We start from the raw sequence: 16,500 nt of genomic DNA, 5'->3' as shown, positions 1-16,500 counted from the left end.
GTCTTGTGGATATAGACAATGTTGAGATTAATTAAAGTGGATTTATATATGTACATGTAAAAGGTATGTCATATTCATGCCACTGTCTTTTCTATTTCTATTCCCTTCCCTTTCCTTTATGTTCCTTTGTCTAATCTACTAACCTTCTATTCTTTCCTCCCCAACCCCTTGTTGTGTATTAGCATCCACATATTAGAGAGAATATTCAACCTTTGGTTTTGAGGGATTGGCTTATTTTAGGTAATAGTATCCTTAATTTGTATGTTTTTCAGTATTATTAAAAACTCATGTTCCTTTCTCTTTACCTATAAGAATTCTCATGCAAAGTCTGTTCTTGGGTTGGAAGATGCTCTGTGTTATTTCTTTCCTTGCTTCCTGGAATTTGTCTATATTTTACTTTGAGAAATTGAATATGTCTTTGGGATCTTTAACCTTTATATAATTTTATATTTGTATATGCTTTTATAATTTATGGAAGTTTTATGTTATCTCTTTTTAGCTCCATCTGTTTTTGCTGTTCTTTTTAGATGTATATGACAGTTGAGTGTATTATGACATATATACACAAAGTGTGATTAATTCTAATTGGGATCTCATTCTTCTGGTTGTACATGATGTGGAGTTATACTGGTCATGTATTTATATATGAATATAGGAAATAGGAAAGCTAAGTTTGTTTTATTCTACTGTCTTTCTTTCTTATTCCAACCATTATGCCATATTTGTACATACAAATAACATAAACTGATCAATCATATTCCCTAGTACTTATTCCCGTAATCTCCCCTTTCCTCCACCAGATGTGCTGCTGTTCTTTACTGATCTCCCTTATATTATTATTATTCCAATTTTATGTAAATGTAGGATTTATTGTGATATAATTGCATATGGACATAGCATAATTTGGAACATTTTGTTTCCCAATACTTCCTTTATAACTCCTCTGTCCTCTGTTCCCTTTCTCTTCTCTACTTGCATTCCCTCAATTCTTGAGATTTCCCCCCGCTTTTAATTAAAATTAAATTACCCTTTTCCCCTTTCATATCAGAGAATACTTTCATTCTTTGAATTTCTGAGACCAGCTTTAACATGCTGTTTCATGTCCCATCCATTTACCAGCACGTAACATAATTTTTAGCTAGTAAAATAACAGTATGTGTATATAGCATATACATATTTATATATTATTTATATACAAATATATTATTTATATGCATATTTCCAGGACTATGTTGTCTTTTAATGATTGCTTTGTCTTCTGGGTCTTTTATTTTTCCAAATGAATTTCATATTGCTTTTTTTTTAATTCTATGAAGAATATACATATTATATAATGTACATTACATTTTCTTTATTCATTTAACTGTTAATGGGCAGCTGTTCTATAACTTGGTGATTATGAAGTGTACCACTATAAATATTGATGTGCCTATATGACTATGGTATACACCCTTTAGTTTTTGGAATAAATACCAATGAGTAAGAAGACTGGGCCATATGGTAATTCAAATTCTAGTATTTTGAGGAATATCAATTATTGCTTTCCAAAGTGATCATAACAACTTACAGTCCCAAAAACAATGTAGGAAAGTACATTTTCCCCCACATCCTCACCAGCAATTTTTATAATTTGTATTCTTAATGCTTACCATTCTAAATAGTGTACATTGAAATTTTATAGTTTTGATTTGCATCTAGGAGTCTTAAGAAGTCAGTTTCTAAGCCAACATTTTGAAGATTTGGGCCTATTAGATGCAGGGCATCTATATATATATATGGTATATATATATATATATATATATGGTTTTCCCCAAAACAATCATCTCACAGTATATTCAAGCTACCATATTTTGGTGTTCACTCTTCACAACAAAGTTTAATGTATGTTCACCAAAGATGTAGTGGTTTTTAAATTAGTGAAATTAGTGTCACTGATTATTACTTCAAGCACTAACTACTATGGTCTAATTTTAATTTCTAGTCATCTGAATATTATGCAAATAATACATGGAGTAAAACTTTTGGCAATATTATCAGTCTTTCCTCTTCCCAAACCAAAATATACTGATTATTTTCCTGCCTCTTCTAAAATGTATTTTCTATCTTCTGGTTTGACTGGCAAGACTTCCCTAAGAGATCCTGCAGTTTGCTTACCCCTTCTTCCCTTACATATAGCAGAGCTTCCCAATTGTTGTGCTAAAATGAATGACAGCAAAAAAAGCAGCATTTACAGCAGATAATCTATACTATATAATATGCACTTACACACATCCCAGTGTCACAGGATAGGCCGTGATTCAGCCTTCCAGATGGCTAGGAGATACAGACAACAGAGATTTCAGGCTGGAACCCACAACCAGTAATTTCAAAATATTTTCAATTGAAAGTAAGCAGAGGAAGCTTGAAATCAATGACCTACAGAGGGAATCCTGATTTCTTATTCTGATACAATTTCAATGGTCTCCCTAAACCCATATGCAATTTATTATCATTATGAGCACTCCCTACTTACAAAGTGCAATTGTATAAATGCTACTAAATATTATACACAAATAAATGTTTCACAAAAAAGTCTGTCTTAAAAATAAATGAGAAGGAGACTGGTGGATAACTTTTGAGAGAGCATGTATTTAGCACAAATAAAAACCTGGGTTTAATGCCCAGAACCAAATTTAAAAAAGAAAAAGAAATAAAAGAAAGAAGTTAGATTAAGCTGGGTAATTAATAAACCTGAGGACAAGAAAGGAAAAAAAAAGAATCATGAGAGCATAAATTAACTTAGGATATGGGAAAAATATTATAGAGTTAACTACAAAATAAAGGGAGAATGGGAGGAAAGAAGGAAATAGAGAATCAACAAATACAAAAAGTAGAGAAGTCAGCCTGCCTTGGACATCTGTCCCCATCTCCCCAATTTCTTTATATACTCCAAGGGTGTATCACATGACAGTTTTAACATAATTGGTCACAAAGCAGTGGAGCCCTCCAAAATATCTTTGCTGTCTCTGAGAATCTGAAGAAGGACACTGAACCTTCTTAGGCATTCTTTAAAAGCAAAACATAATTCCGGTATTCTGGCCAAAAAGGAATACTGCAGATTTCTGGTATAAATGTATTTTTTTCCTGCTTCCCTCATATGTACAACTAAAATCTTTAGGTTAATATAAAACAGAAGACTCTGAAAGGTGCAGTGATGAGATAAACCAATGAAAGAAAGAAATTAAATCCTGCTGAATGATGAAGGGGATTTTTGTACTTCAGACTTAGTTCTGAAGAAGCTACAAACAAAAAATGTAAACAAACATAGAAAAATGCTCCCTAAAGTCTATTTTCTCTATTTTTAGAAACAGGAAATGGGTAGTTTACTGAAACCACACTTTTATAAAATACTTTACTTGAGCAGAATACCTGAAAGACAAAGAAATATGGATGCATCTTACCCAAGCCAACAAAGGCCAAGTGGCAAATTCTGTTGCACCAGGCAGTAATAAAGTACCCCAATCCTATGCAGGTGTGGCCTAATAAAGAGTTGGAGCTTGCCTACTCTTTCATCAATGATGAGGATTCCTCTTTCAGATGTCTATGAAGACAAGAAGCAAACCTGGAATTTTGCTCTCCACCTGGCAACATAGTCTTTTCCCTTTGCAGAGCAATAACAGACAAAACTAGCAAAAGAAGGTTACAATAAGGCCCAGAGTCTTGTAATAATATCCCAAATATCTAAATTTCAAATGAAAGTCACTCATTTTTCCAAGAAATAAAAACTTTCAACCTGAATGAAAAAAAAATCATTAGTGCCCTCACAGAAATGCCAGATATAAATTTCATCTGGCAAAGATTTTAAAACTGCCTTCGTGGAAGGGTTAAAATGAGTAGTTAAGAGGAAGCATGAAATGAAAAAGTATAAAGCATAAAAATTAAGTTTCAGTGGAAGTACTTAAGAAATTTTATCTTTGTTATATGTTGAAATTTTAGACTATAATGAAAAGTTTAGGTAATACTGACTGATGTGATCCTAAACAGGTGCAGCGGAACTTCACAAAGAGTACAAAAATAACTACTGTCCAAAATCCATCATTACTGAAGATGCAAAAACTCTAAAGAAAATATTACAAATAGAATTAAGATACATATTTACCATGGTCAATAAGATTTCAGCCATGCAAATGGTTCAGTGTTTAAAAATCAAAATAATATGCCATGTTAATGGGTTAGAGAAAAAAAAAATCAGCCAGTGCAGAAAAAGTTTGACAACATGCAACATTCGTTTATAAAATGATTACAAACTCTTTAATAAAATACAAAAAAGAAGTGATCTTCCTTAACTTAATAAATAGCTATAAAAAGAAAAAAACTTACAAGCTAAAATATAAGATACTGAATATTTTAATACAAGGCAACAATTTCAACGTTACCACTGTTCTCCAACAACGACCATAATTCTAAATTCTAGTCAGGGCACTATGCTAAGAAGCACATATGAAATGCATAGAGATCAGAAAAGGAAAATAAAATGGTTTCTATATTAAAAATGACAAGATTGCCTACACATAAAATTCTAAAGAATCTCAAGAAGCTCACAAAATAAAAAAGTGAGTTCTTACAAGTTCACAGGATACAGGATCAAAAGATAAATAATTTGAACTTCTATAAATAATGTGACTACTAAAATAAAAAAATGCTATTTATAGTCATTTAACAATGATTTTAAATCTGTCAAAGTATGTACAAGACATACTCTAAAACAGATACCTGCCATGTTTGCTGACTGACATACTCAACATATTACAAAGATAATTGCTTCTAATTAGGCTTGATATACTTGCTTGATGCAATTTATAAGGAAATTTCAGCAAGATATAGACAACAGCAGCAACTGAATAACAAAACAGAAAGATAGACACCGTGAGTAGAAACAGAAAACTTCAAAACATACTTACTTGATTACAACTAAGTGAATCTTGACCAAAATGCAAATGCAATCAATCCATGATAGTGTTTAAATACAAGCAGAAAAGTGAACATTCACAGGCAAAACTAAGAAAAAAAACCTCAATACGTATACACCTCATACAACTAAGAAAAATGCAACATGATTTTCAACACAAGACCTGATGTAATAATGTGATTTTGATAATTTACCTTTAAATTAACAACCATGTTAGCATTTCATAAAATAATATTACTTATATCACATTTTCTTTTGTGTGCTGAGGTGAATAAATGGGTCAGTGTTAAAAACATCTATCTCATAAATAATGGCACTTGTTATAATAAAGACATTCCAAGTGAACCTCAGTATTATGTCACTTATTTTTCTATTATTAACGAAGAATGTATATACTTTTTTGTGGCTGTTTTCTTAACTTTCAAATACTAGTAACTCATTGCAAGAACAATTTGTAAGTAACCAGCTTTCTAATTTTTAGTGAAGTTTGTTTTTTCTTTGACATTGAAATATATGTAAATATGCTTATATGTTAAAAAGAATAGATCAAGAGATTAGTACTGGATTCTAAAGATAAACAGAACTAAAGACATGAAGTTATGAGGTTTATTCAGCAGAAATATTAATGTTGAGAAAGTCGTTGCCACATGATTAGATAATTGCACATTGAATAAGCTAGAAAACTACTTTCTACATATTACCAAAGTACAAGAAAATACAAAGCCTGGTGTTGTCACAAGAACTGCTTAATGGTAAGATGTTCTGATAACTAAAAGTAGTTTTAATAGCACTTCATTCCTTAGAACTCCTGAGTAAGACTAAAGAATACTACAGTAGGCCAGGCATAGTAATCTACACCTGTTATCCCAGCAATTTGGGAGTCTGAGGCAGGAGTATAAATTTGAGGCCAGCTTCATCAGCTTTAGGGAGGCCGTAAGAAACTTAGCAAGACTCTATCTCAAAACCAAAAATGAAAAGGAATGGGGATACAGTTCACTCATTAAGCATCCTGGCTTCAATACCCAATATTCAAAAAAGAAAAGAAAAGTATAACAGTTGTTAAAAAATTCATGTAAATTGTTTATCTAACACTGTTCTATTTCTTTGCCAAACTATTATTCTAGAATATAATTGATCATAAAAGTATAAAATTTTAAAATGGTCAGTCTCCCTTTATGAATGGAGATTCTTAAGGAGAAGTATCAAGTTAAATGTCACATATATGTACTGATCATTGGAATTTTTGGACAAATTACAATGTCATGTGTCCCTACTATACTACCTAAATAGCAATGAGAGCCTGGATGTTAATTCTCCATTAAAATATGGAGCAAAACATGTTATGTTAATCCTTGCAGTTAGACCATTAGATGAGACTTCCAAGTATGAGTGTAACATCAGAAATGCACTGTATAAAGCATTCATGGTTAAGGATATAGCAAATAGGACCCGGGACTTTTCCCATCTTTAGCTGTTCTTCCACCCGTTTTCTCTGGGATAGAATTGAAGCTTTTGTCATTTAAAAGCCCAGGCCTCAGGCCAGAGAGAAGCCAGAAGGGAAAATAGGGAGAACACAAAAGGAACTCATACCTGACTAGCTGGTGACCACTCACTCTAATAGGTCAGCTGACCCCAATACAATGAACCCCAGAAGCTCTCCCCTGTCCTATCCTAAATGAATCCTATAATTCCAGACCCTTGCTTTTTAGCCCATCACCATTTTCTGTCCTGAAAGTGAGTCACATCAGGTTTTTGAATAATTTGTTCCTTTGGTCTCTGTCATTTGTACTTATACTTGGTGCTTCACAGGTGCGGTGATAAGGGAAAGGCACTTTTGGCACAGAAATGACTAAAATGTTCCTCAATTTTAAGATCTTGAGAGTGTCATCAGTGAGAGTTAAGAGTACTGACAGATTTTTTATTTGATTAAAAAAAAAAAAAACCTCCTCTTTTTTTAATATATATTCTTTAGTTGTCAATGGATCTTTTATTTTATTTATTTAAATGTGATGCTGAGGATCGAATCTAGGGCCTCACACATGTCAGGAAATGCTCTACCACTGAGCTACACCCCTAACCCTGATTAGTTTTATATTACTGTTTTGGCACTGATGCCAGTCATGGATCCAAGGAGATCTCTTGGAGCACAGATTTCTGCACAAACCCTCCATGCTCTTGACAATCACTGTAGGAATTTCAGGACAAATGAGGCTTCAATAGCAGAAGAGGTTTAATGCAAAAGCAAACACAAAGGGAGTGTGAGTATATTTGAGAGCTGAGCTGTCCCACAAAGAGGTGAGCAGTGATTTCTATTGTTTAAGGGAGTTTATGTCCACAAGCAGGGATTGAATCCAGATGAAATTCTCTGGAATTGGAAGGTAGTAATGAACTCTGCTCAGCTTCTTTAGCATCTAATTGTAGGATATGTGTGAGTATGTATGGTAATAGGCCTTAATGAGCAGAAGGGCCAAAGTTCAGATTTTCCTGGCATGCCTGCTCGGGAAGCAGCTGGAGCTGGCTCAAGGAGGTGGCCACCTAGTGGCTGGATATACTGATACTTTGTTCAGTCAGATGCTAGAAGGATGCATCTGCTTAGACAAGCTGCCACTGCATTAGCTACAGAATGCCTATGTTTGAGCCCAAACACCCACTGCCTGGGCCCAGCTCCTAAGCTATCTGCATAAGCAGTTTTTGTACCTAGTTTCTCCTACTCCTTAACCCAGCATTATTCCAGGTATGTCAGAAGGCTACATCTCAAGTCTTTCAACAATTCTGTGAGAGTTGTCCAATTTTATTTCTTCTAAAACACAGATCCAGTTAAGACAAATTTGTGACCATGACTCCAAGGACACAGGAAAAAATAACAAAATCAGAAACTTCCTGTATGCTCATTATTAATCATAAGTCACTGTCCATGCACTTGATCCCGAAAGAGGCCACTCTATTTCTGACTTCACTAAAGACTAGTTTTGTTTTAAATGACAGCAAAATTTATTCTTGGAAATGCACGCAACTTACATGTACATACTGGAAGTTTTTTAATGCATGAACTTAAACCACGCTTCAAAAATCAAGATTGAAAATATGTTCATAGTTATTCTAAGGGGCCACTCTCAGTTACTCATCCTAAACCCAATTTAATACTATTCTGTCCTCTGAGCTTCAAGTTAAGTTTTTATGTTCCTAATATCACATGAATGAGAGTCTCCTTTGGATTTAGTTTCCCTTCATCTAAAACACTAGCGGTACTTTCATGTTACTCAGTGAATAGCAGTGCTTTCTTCTTATTGCTGTGTAGTCTATTTATTACTTTCCTTTTTCTGTTTATTAACTTTCCATTCCTTTAGACTCTCTCTTCATATTTTCCTATATATTATGAGATCTATATAACAGTATTCAGAACACACACTTATGTAGTTACATTACATAGACACCTTAATTCTTTGAGTGTTGTACACTTACAGTAGATATGTAATACCTGGTTGATTTTTTTCTTTGACATCAGAAGCTATTGAAGATTGAAATGAAGGTATTACAAATGCCTGTTGGAACAAAGCATTGCCTCAAACCCATTTTCAGGTATACATGAAGTGCAAATCACTTCCTTAATATTAAAATGCTATTATTTGCTCTTTTTACTATGCTGACATTTGCACAAAGATACAAAAACATTTCCAGGCTTCCAACAAAATGTGGATCAAGACAGTAGTGCTAAAGTGTCATTATATACTTTATTAAATAAAGATAATAAAATAGATGGAAGCAAGTATTTCATTTAAGAATTAAAAAAATGTAAAAAAGTAAACAATAAAAAGTGATTGAAAATAAAGGAGGGTGCATGGGGGTAGACACCTCTAATCCTAGCCATGCAGAAGGCTGAGGCAGGACCACTGAAAATCAAGGAAAATGTTGGCCCGTCATTTAGAAGACCCCATCTCAAAATTTAAAAAAAAATATAAAAAGGGTGGAAGATGCAGCTCACTGGTTGAGTACTTGCCTAGAAAGCATGAGGCTCTAGATAAGTAATTGAATAAGTAAAGGAAGGAAGGATAGGAGAGAGGGATTGGGAAAAAGGAAAATGTTCCTGACATACAAACAGAACACTTTGTGAAGACTGGAGTTATATTGCCACAAGCCAAGGAAATACCAAGGCTAGAAGAAAGCCTCTTATAACAGATCCTTCTCTACACATTCAGAAAGAGGCACTGCCAACACCTCAATTTTGGACTTTTGATCTACAGAACTAAATATAACATATTTTTATCTTTTGAGACATCCATTTCATGGTCTTTGTTATGAAAACCCAAAGTAAACTAACATACACACAACTTTGATGCACAACATTGGCCAACTTTTGATTCTGCTGTTCCACACCCCAAACATCACCATTCAGTTCTTCAAGCATGGCATTATCTAATGGGACTCTTTGCTGTCTAACTTGATAATATATTTTGCTTCTTCATGGACACAGCCTTGTTTATTTTAGTTGATTTTTAAAATTAATTTATTTTCTATACCAGAGATTATGTTGTGGGTGGCCAGCATTCCAGCTTGTTCTGTTCACTGCTCATGTCACAATAAGTAAAACAAGAAAAAAACAAAACCAAAGTTACAAGAATAAGAAGAGTAAGGTTAAACTGGGAATGCAGATTTTTCTGCATAGACAGAACAGTTATGCATGTTGATTACTTTATTTCCTTCCTTCCTCTCTCTTCCCTGCTTCCTCTTTCTTTTTTTCTCTTACTCTTTTTTTGTGTGCTGGGTATACACTGGTCAGAAAAACTTGGGGTACACGAAGGAGAGAGAAATCCATACAAAAATATTTTCTAACATGCTAGACTTGTAACATGAACATAGACATGGATGTGAGCTATTTTTGCCTTCTGTGAATGAGATGGTTCTGATGATATATTTTGTCTGTAAGCTGTGAAAAAAATGTGAAAATGGTCAGTTCTAAGCCTTGCTCTGCCATTCTTCCTCAAAGAAATGAGAATTGAATAATCAAGCAGATAAAATACAACAGAGCAGGAGTGGCCACATTGAGTTTGGGCAGAGAAAATAGACTGGAAGACAATCCCTGCCATAAAAGAAAAAGAAAACAGTATAACCACCAATGTTTACATTAAATTGAAGAACTCAATAATTTAACTTATATCTCATGGAAGTAAAAATACAACATCAGTATTCCAAGGTTGTTGGAAGGAGGAAAAAAATATATACTGATGCACAAATAGGCACAGCAACATGTTTTTGCTAAAGGACATGAAGCTACGCATTTTAAAAATTTAGTTTAGAGGGTAAAATTTTGGTACGAGTCCTTTAGCACTTTGTTCTATTTTAGTGATTAAAAAAAAAAGAATTGCAAAGATATCCCTCATTTCAGCCAGTTGTTTTTTTAGTACTGGAATATTGACTTTGCACTTTTGAGATTCTTTTGTGAAAGGTATGAGGATAAATTAAGTAATTAAAAATATCAAGAGCTTCAAGTATGAGAAAAAGAGAAACATTTTAGTCTCTTAAGTTTTGCCTCATCCTTGCTTCCTTTTCTCTATGGAATTTTCTTCTTGAAAAGATGATTTTCTCAGCTATTCTATGCACTGAAATGTCGGGCTCAGACTAAAGTCAACCAATAGGTTTAGATGTCACAGCCACAATCCCATGAGCTTTAATATTTCTTCCTTTCAATGTTTTGCTTAATGGGGAGACTTAGCTTTGACAACCAGGATATGGGTGCCCTAAGTTTTCCAGTTCAACAATGAATACCAGGTACATAGGCAATGCAGGAACAATACTGATGGTTAAAAAAAAAATGACAATTGAACAGATAATCCCAATCTGGGAGCACTGAATAAGACAACTAGCCTGGGTTCTTTTAAAATATAAACAGTGAAGGACTTATAGGATAAAGAAGTCTAAAAAAAATGATTTACTGGAGGTTTTAGTGCAGCTCTGTAATTGCAATGACCCAGAAACCTGAAACAGAAGAATGGTGAGTTTAAGGACAGCTGGGAAACTGAGGGTGACCCTGACTCAAACTGAAAAATTATTTTGGGGATGCAGCTGAGTTTGTTGTTCAGTGGTGAAGCAATTCCAGGAGAGAGAGAGAGAGAGAGAGAGAGAGAGAGAGAGAGATTGAGATTGAGATTTTCTTAAATAAATAGGGCTGGGGAAGTATTTCAGTGGTAGAAATGTCGGGCTCAGACTAAAGTCAACCTTAGATGTGGAAAACTGGGTAAAATATGTTTTTTCCTTAGCATCTCTGACGTGAGGGCAAATGCTGGGTATACACTGATCAGAAAAACTTGGGGTACATGAAGGAGAGAGAAATCTATATGAAAATCTTTCTAACATGCTAGTTTAAGGTTATTTGGACACCTCTAGGTGTCATACAAAGTTTTACATAGCTAAACTATAGCCGAGGTTCATATGCACAAGGGGCTGACAGATGCAGTCCAAAGAGTGGCAACATCACTCACTACTCATCATCAAGAACCCAGAAGACCATCTGGCAACCTCTTACCTTTACTAGAAGAGGCTAACGTGTTTGGTGTCTCTAATGAAGATACAGATGCAGACAAAATTAAAAATGAGTACTATATATCAATGATGTATTAGCTGAAAGAGAAATTAGGGAAACTATCCCATTCAAAATAGCCTCAAAAACAAACCAACAAAAACAAACAAACAAACAAAAACCCTTGCAAATCAATCTAACAAAACCATGAAAACCAGAGAACACTAAAGGAAAATATTGAAGAAGACCTTAGAAGATAGAAAGACCTCTTAGGCTCTTGGATATACAGAATCGATATTGTCAAAATGTCCATACTACCAAAAGGACTATACAGATTTCATGTAATTCCTATTGAAATTGCAATTTCTATTTCTTCATAGAAATAGAAACAGCAGTCATGAAATTCATTTGGATGGAGGCCCAGAACAGCTAAAGCAATCCTCATCAGGAAAAGTGAAGCAGGAGGCATCAGAATATCAGAACTACAGAGCTATAGTAGCAAACCAACATGGTACTGGCCCCCAAACAGGCCAACAGAACAGAATAGAAGGTATAGAATCATACTAACAAATATCAGTTATCTCATGCTAGACAAAGGAGCCATAAACATATATTTTTTAAAAAGACAGCCTCTTTAATAAATGGAGCTGGGAAAACTGGAAATCCTTAGGCAGTAGAATGAAATTAAACCCCCATCTTGCACCCTGTGCAAAACTCAAAATGGATTAAGAACCTGCTTATTAGACCAGAGATCCTGTGCTTACCAGAAAAAAATGTAGGCTCACTTCTGTATAATGTTGGCTTAGGAACTGACCCCCCACCAATAAGACTTGTAAAGTGAAAGAAGTAAAACCAAAATTAATAATTGGGATAGTGTCAAACTAAAAAGCTTCTTCACAGCAAAAGAAACAGTAAAAAGAGAGCCTTCAGAACAGGAGAAAATCTTAGCCATCTGCTCTTCAGATACAGCATTTATCTCCAGGATCTACAAAGAACTCAAAAAACTAAGACCACAAAAACAAACAACCCAGTTAGCAAATGGTCAAAAGAACTGAAGAGGCACTTCACAGAAGAAATACAAATGGCCAAGAAATACATGAAAAAAAAATGTTCAACATCTCTTGCAATTATGGAAATGCAAATTAAAACACTGAGATACCAACTTACTTGAGTCCAAATGGCAATTACCAAGAATACCAGTGAAAATAAATGCTGGCAAGGATGTGGGGGAAAAGGTTCATTGTGGTGGGAATGAAAATTGGTGCAAAGCCTACATAGATTCCTATGGAAACTTTTAATGGACTCAGTCATCCCACTGCTCAGTTTATACCCAAAGGATTTAAAATCAGCATACTACAGTGACACAACCACATCAATGTTTATAGCAGCTCATTTAAGATTTCCAAATATTTTAGATTTTGGGAAAATCTAGTTAAACTATGGAACCAACCTAGATGCCCTTCAACAGATGAATGGACTAAGAAAATGTGGTATAGATACATAACGGAACATTATTCAGCCATAAAGAAGAATAAAGTTATGTCACTTGCCAATAAATGGATGGAACTAGAGACTACCATGCTAAGTCAATCTCTAAAAACCAAGGACCCAATGTCTTCTTTGATATGTAGATATTGACACAAAATAAGGGGGAAGGAAGAAAAAATAGAAGTTCATTGTGTTAGACAAATAAGGGAAGGAAAGAGGGGATAGGAATAGGAAAGACATAAAATGAATTGGTCATAACTTTTCTATGTTCATATATGAATACACAACCAGTGAAACTCCATAACATGTACAATCACAAAAATGGGATCCTAATAAGTTATACTCCATGTATGTATAATATGTCAAAATACACTCTACTATCATATATACCTAAAAGAACATTTTTTTAAGTATGCTAGCCAAATATGGTGCTGCAAGCCTGTAATTCCAGTTGCTCAGGAGGCCGAGGCAAGTTCAAAGCCAGCCTCAGCAATTTAGTGAGGCCCTAACCAACTCAGTGAGACCCTGTCTCTAAAAATACAAGGAAGGAGTGGGGATGTGGTTCAATGGTTTAGTGACCCTGAATTCAATCCCCAGGAGATCAACAAAAGTCAACTATGGTCCAGGCATGGTAATGCCTGCCTGTAATCCCAGCAGCTCTGGAGGCTGAGGTGGGAGGATCTCAAGTTCAAGGCAGCCTCAGCAACAGGAAGGTGCTAAGCAACTCACTGAGCTTCTCTCTCTAAATAAAATACAAAACAGGGCTGGGGTGGGGCTCAGTGGTCGAGGGTCCCTGAGTTCAATCCCTGGTACCAAAAAACAAAACAAACAAACAGAAAAAACTAAAGTATGCTAACATCTAATACACTAGATTTTGAGAAAGTTATATCCTTTTGTATCATCATGGTTCATGTGTACAGTCAGTGCTTGTGGTGGGGAATTATCTATCTATATACGTGTGTGTGTTTATTTTAAAATGTTTTTTTCTTTTTAGCGTGTACCTTTCATTTTTATTTTATTTTTAAAGTTGTATATGGATATAATACCTTTATTTCAGTTTTGTTTTGCTTTTTATGTGGTGCCAGGGATCAAACCCAGTGCCTCACCATGGTGGGCAAGCACTCTATTTCTGAGCCAAAACCCTGGCCAATATAATATATTTTTAATAGCCAGTTTTCATACATCGTTAATGATTCACACCTCATCTTTAGCTCTTGAAAATACATTTGTTCCATATCTTCATTGACATTTTTTTATTTTGTCTCTGAGATGTGATTTTTTAAAATTTCTCTTATTTCCAAAGATGGTGATTTTTATACTTGTTGATGAAATATGTATGTTTTGTTCAGTATTATTTCCATTCTCTTGCCTTCTTTCTTATTGGGGCTCCCTATATGTTCCTTTCTATAAAAAGTGTTTTGAGCCAGGCATGGATTTGTCATCCTAGTGGCTCGGGAGGCTGAGGCAGGATGACGGTGAGTTCAAAGCCAGCCTCAGCAATGATAAGGCGCTAAGCAACCCTGCCTCTAAATAAAACACAAAATAGGGCTGGGAATGTGGCTCAAGGTTGAATGCCCTGAGTTCAATCTCCAGTACCAAAAAAAAAAAAAAAAAGTGTTTTGCTATATATGAGGTAATTAGTTTCCCCCAATCTGTCACTTCATTTTGTATCTTTAATGGTACCATTTGATGAATACAAACTTTATTACAATATTTTCCTGATTTTTAATAAAAATACTGTTTTGCATTTAAAAAAAGAAATGAGCAACAGGAAGAAAGAAAAATGAGAGTAGATGGGAAAAAAATAGGATAAAAGACGAAAAAACTTACACATGTCAAATTTGAAAAAGTCAGTAAACTTACCAGGCCCTAAACAATCCACACTGTGTTGTTCATCATGATGAAAGGCCCTGGGTAGAAGATGGGACCAGCAGCCATCCTGAAACACCAGGTATGGGACCCCTCTTGTACAGAGTACTTCTTTAATACTTTTTTCCCCTTGAAAAGATTCACCATTATTAACCAGACCTTTCCATAACTATCATAGGGAAGGCAGTGCATGTAGGCCACAAGGCTGAATAGGACATTCCTAGAAAGTATCCTTAAAAACGGTACCTTACTCACACATCTGACAGCTTAAGAAACAACAACCTGCCTACCCCTAAAAGGTCAGAGAGCCATAGAACTTTAGCAGAGGTAACATTTGTGCAGAAATAGATAAAAACAGGTCACATGTCCAGAAATCTAGACAAGAAACATTTCTAGATTGTACCCCCCAAAAAACAAACAAACCAGGACAAGGAATGAAGATTTTGATTCCTAGGAATTCAGGAAAAGACCAAATATCCCCTCAAGTTAGTTACTAAATGACTCCTATAGAGACACTCAGAGCTGTCTACTGTCTGGCTATACAGAACATTTCACATTTATGCCTGTTAGAAACCTCTGGCACTTTTTGCATCTTTTTTTTTTTTTTTTAAATCAGAAATCAGGGAATCAGGCTCAGGGGCAACCTCTAAATAAAACACAAAATAGGGCTGAGGATGTGGCTCAAGGGTCGAGTGCGTTGAGTTCAATTCCCAGTACCAAAAAAAAAAAAAGGGTTTTGCTAATGTGAGGTGATTTGTTTCTCCCAATCTGTCATTTCATTTTGTATTTTTAATGGTACCATTTGATGAATATAAATTTTATTATACTGAGCCAGCCCTATTTTGTATTTTATTTGTAGACAGGGTATCGCTGAGTTGCTTGGTGCCCTGCTGTTGCCAAGGCTGGTTTTTAAACTCTCGATCCTTCTATCTCAGACTCCAGAGCCTCTGGGAGGTATGCACCACAGCGCCTGGCCATTTTCTGCACCTTGTTCTGATGAAGTTTCTTCTTCTCTACTCTGGTTTCTTCTCTGTCTCAGAAGGCCAAGTCTTAACGGCTTCAATCAGTCTTCACTTTCTCGCAGACAAATATAGGCACTACCAAAGACAGGCACTACATACCTCTTTCTTGTCAGACCCTTGCTTTTTCTGAAACATGTATTTCTGGGTGGGTAGAAGTCCTCTTCTAACACTTCCTCCTCTTGATGGCCTCTACAGGTTGTACTGTCAAATCAATAAGAAAAAAACAGAAGGCAAAAAGCAGCCTTCTTTACCTTCTTTAAAACAACTTACAGTTAGATACATTTAAGTACTTATGCAACATAATGAATTATAATTTAACTTTTCTTTTACTTAACTCTACAGGTTTGGTCATCCCATGTGCCCTGGGCCCAGGAAGCATCAAGAGTAAAGGAGACCTCCAAAGTGTGGCAGCCTGGTCTTCTTTTACTGGAGTTCTTTCAGTTCTGCAAAAGTTAAGGAATGTAGCAGGTATATCTCTCAGGAGTGCTTGTATAAATTTGTAAAAAATCTCCCCCTTCACAGCAGCCCAACAGACCTTTTGGGCATATAAACCATCTAACATCTCTAGGGGTTCAGTCCCTTATCTCTTTCTGATCTCTTAGAATAGGATTTTGCTTTTCACCTTCTTTAAAACTGGTTCCTAATGCGCTGTCCCACCT

General features: G+C 35.1%; 1 protein-coding gene across 2 annotated transcripts in view; it reads left to right on the top strand.

The window, feature by feature from the left end:
- Positions 1 to 16,500, top strand: part of LOC124106569 (eukaryotic translation initiation factor 1A, X-chromosomal) — an 88,546-nt gene that overhangs the window by 44,505 nt on the left and 27,541 nt on the right. For both annotated transcript variants that reach the window (XM_046464238.2, XM_046464240.2), the window contains exon 5: positions 16,184 to 16,309. In XM_046464238.2, the coding sequence (XP_046320194.1) occupies positions 16,184 to 16,297 (114 nt within the window). In that variant the 3' untranslated portion in view covers positions 16,298 to 16,309. The remainder of the gene's footprint in view (positions 1 to 16,183; positions 16,310 to 16,500) is intronic.

Source organism: Marmota monax, unplaced genomic scaffold (genome assembly GCF_021218885.2).
Source record: "Marmota monax isolate L192 unplaced genomic scaffold, Marmota_monax_Labrador192_F-V1.1 WCK01_AAM20220418_F8-fsc00260, whole genome shotgun sequence".
Lineage (NCBI taxonomy): Eukaryota > Metazoa > Chordata > Mammalia > Rodentia > Sciuridae > Marmota > Marmota monax.
This window is presented reverse-complemented; position numbering and strand designations above follow the sequence as displayed.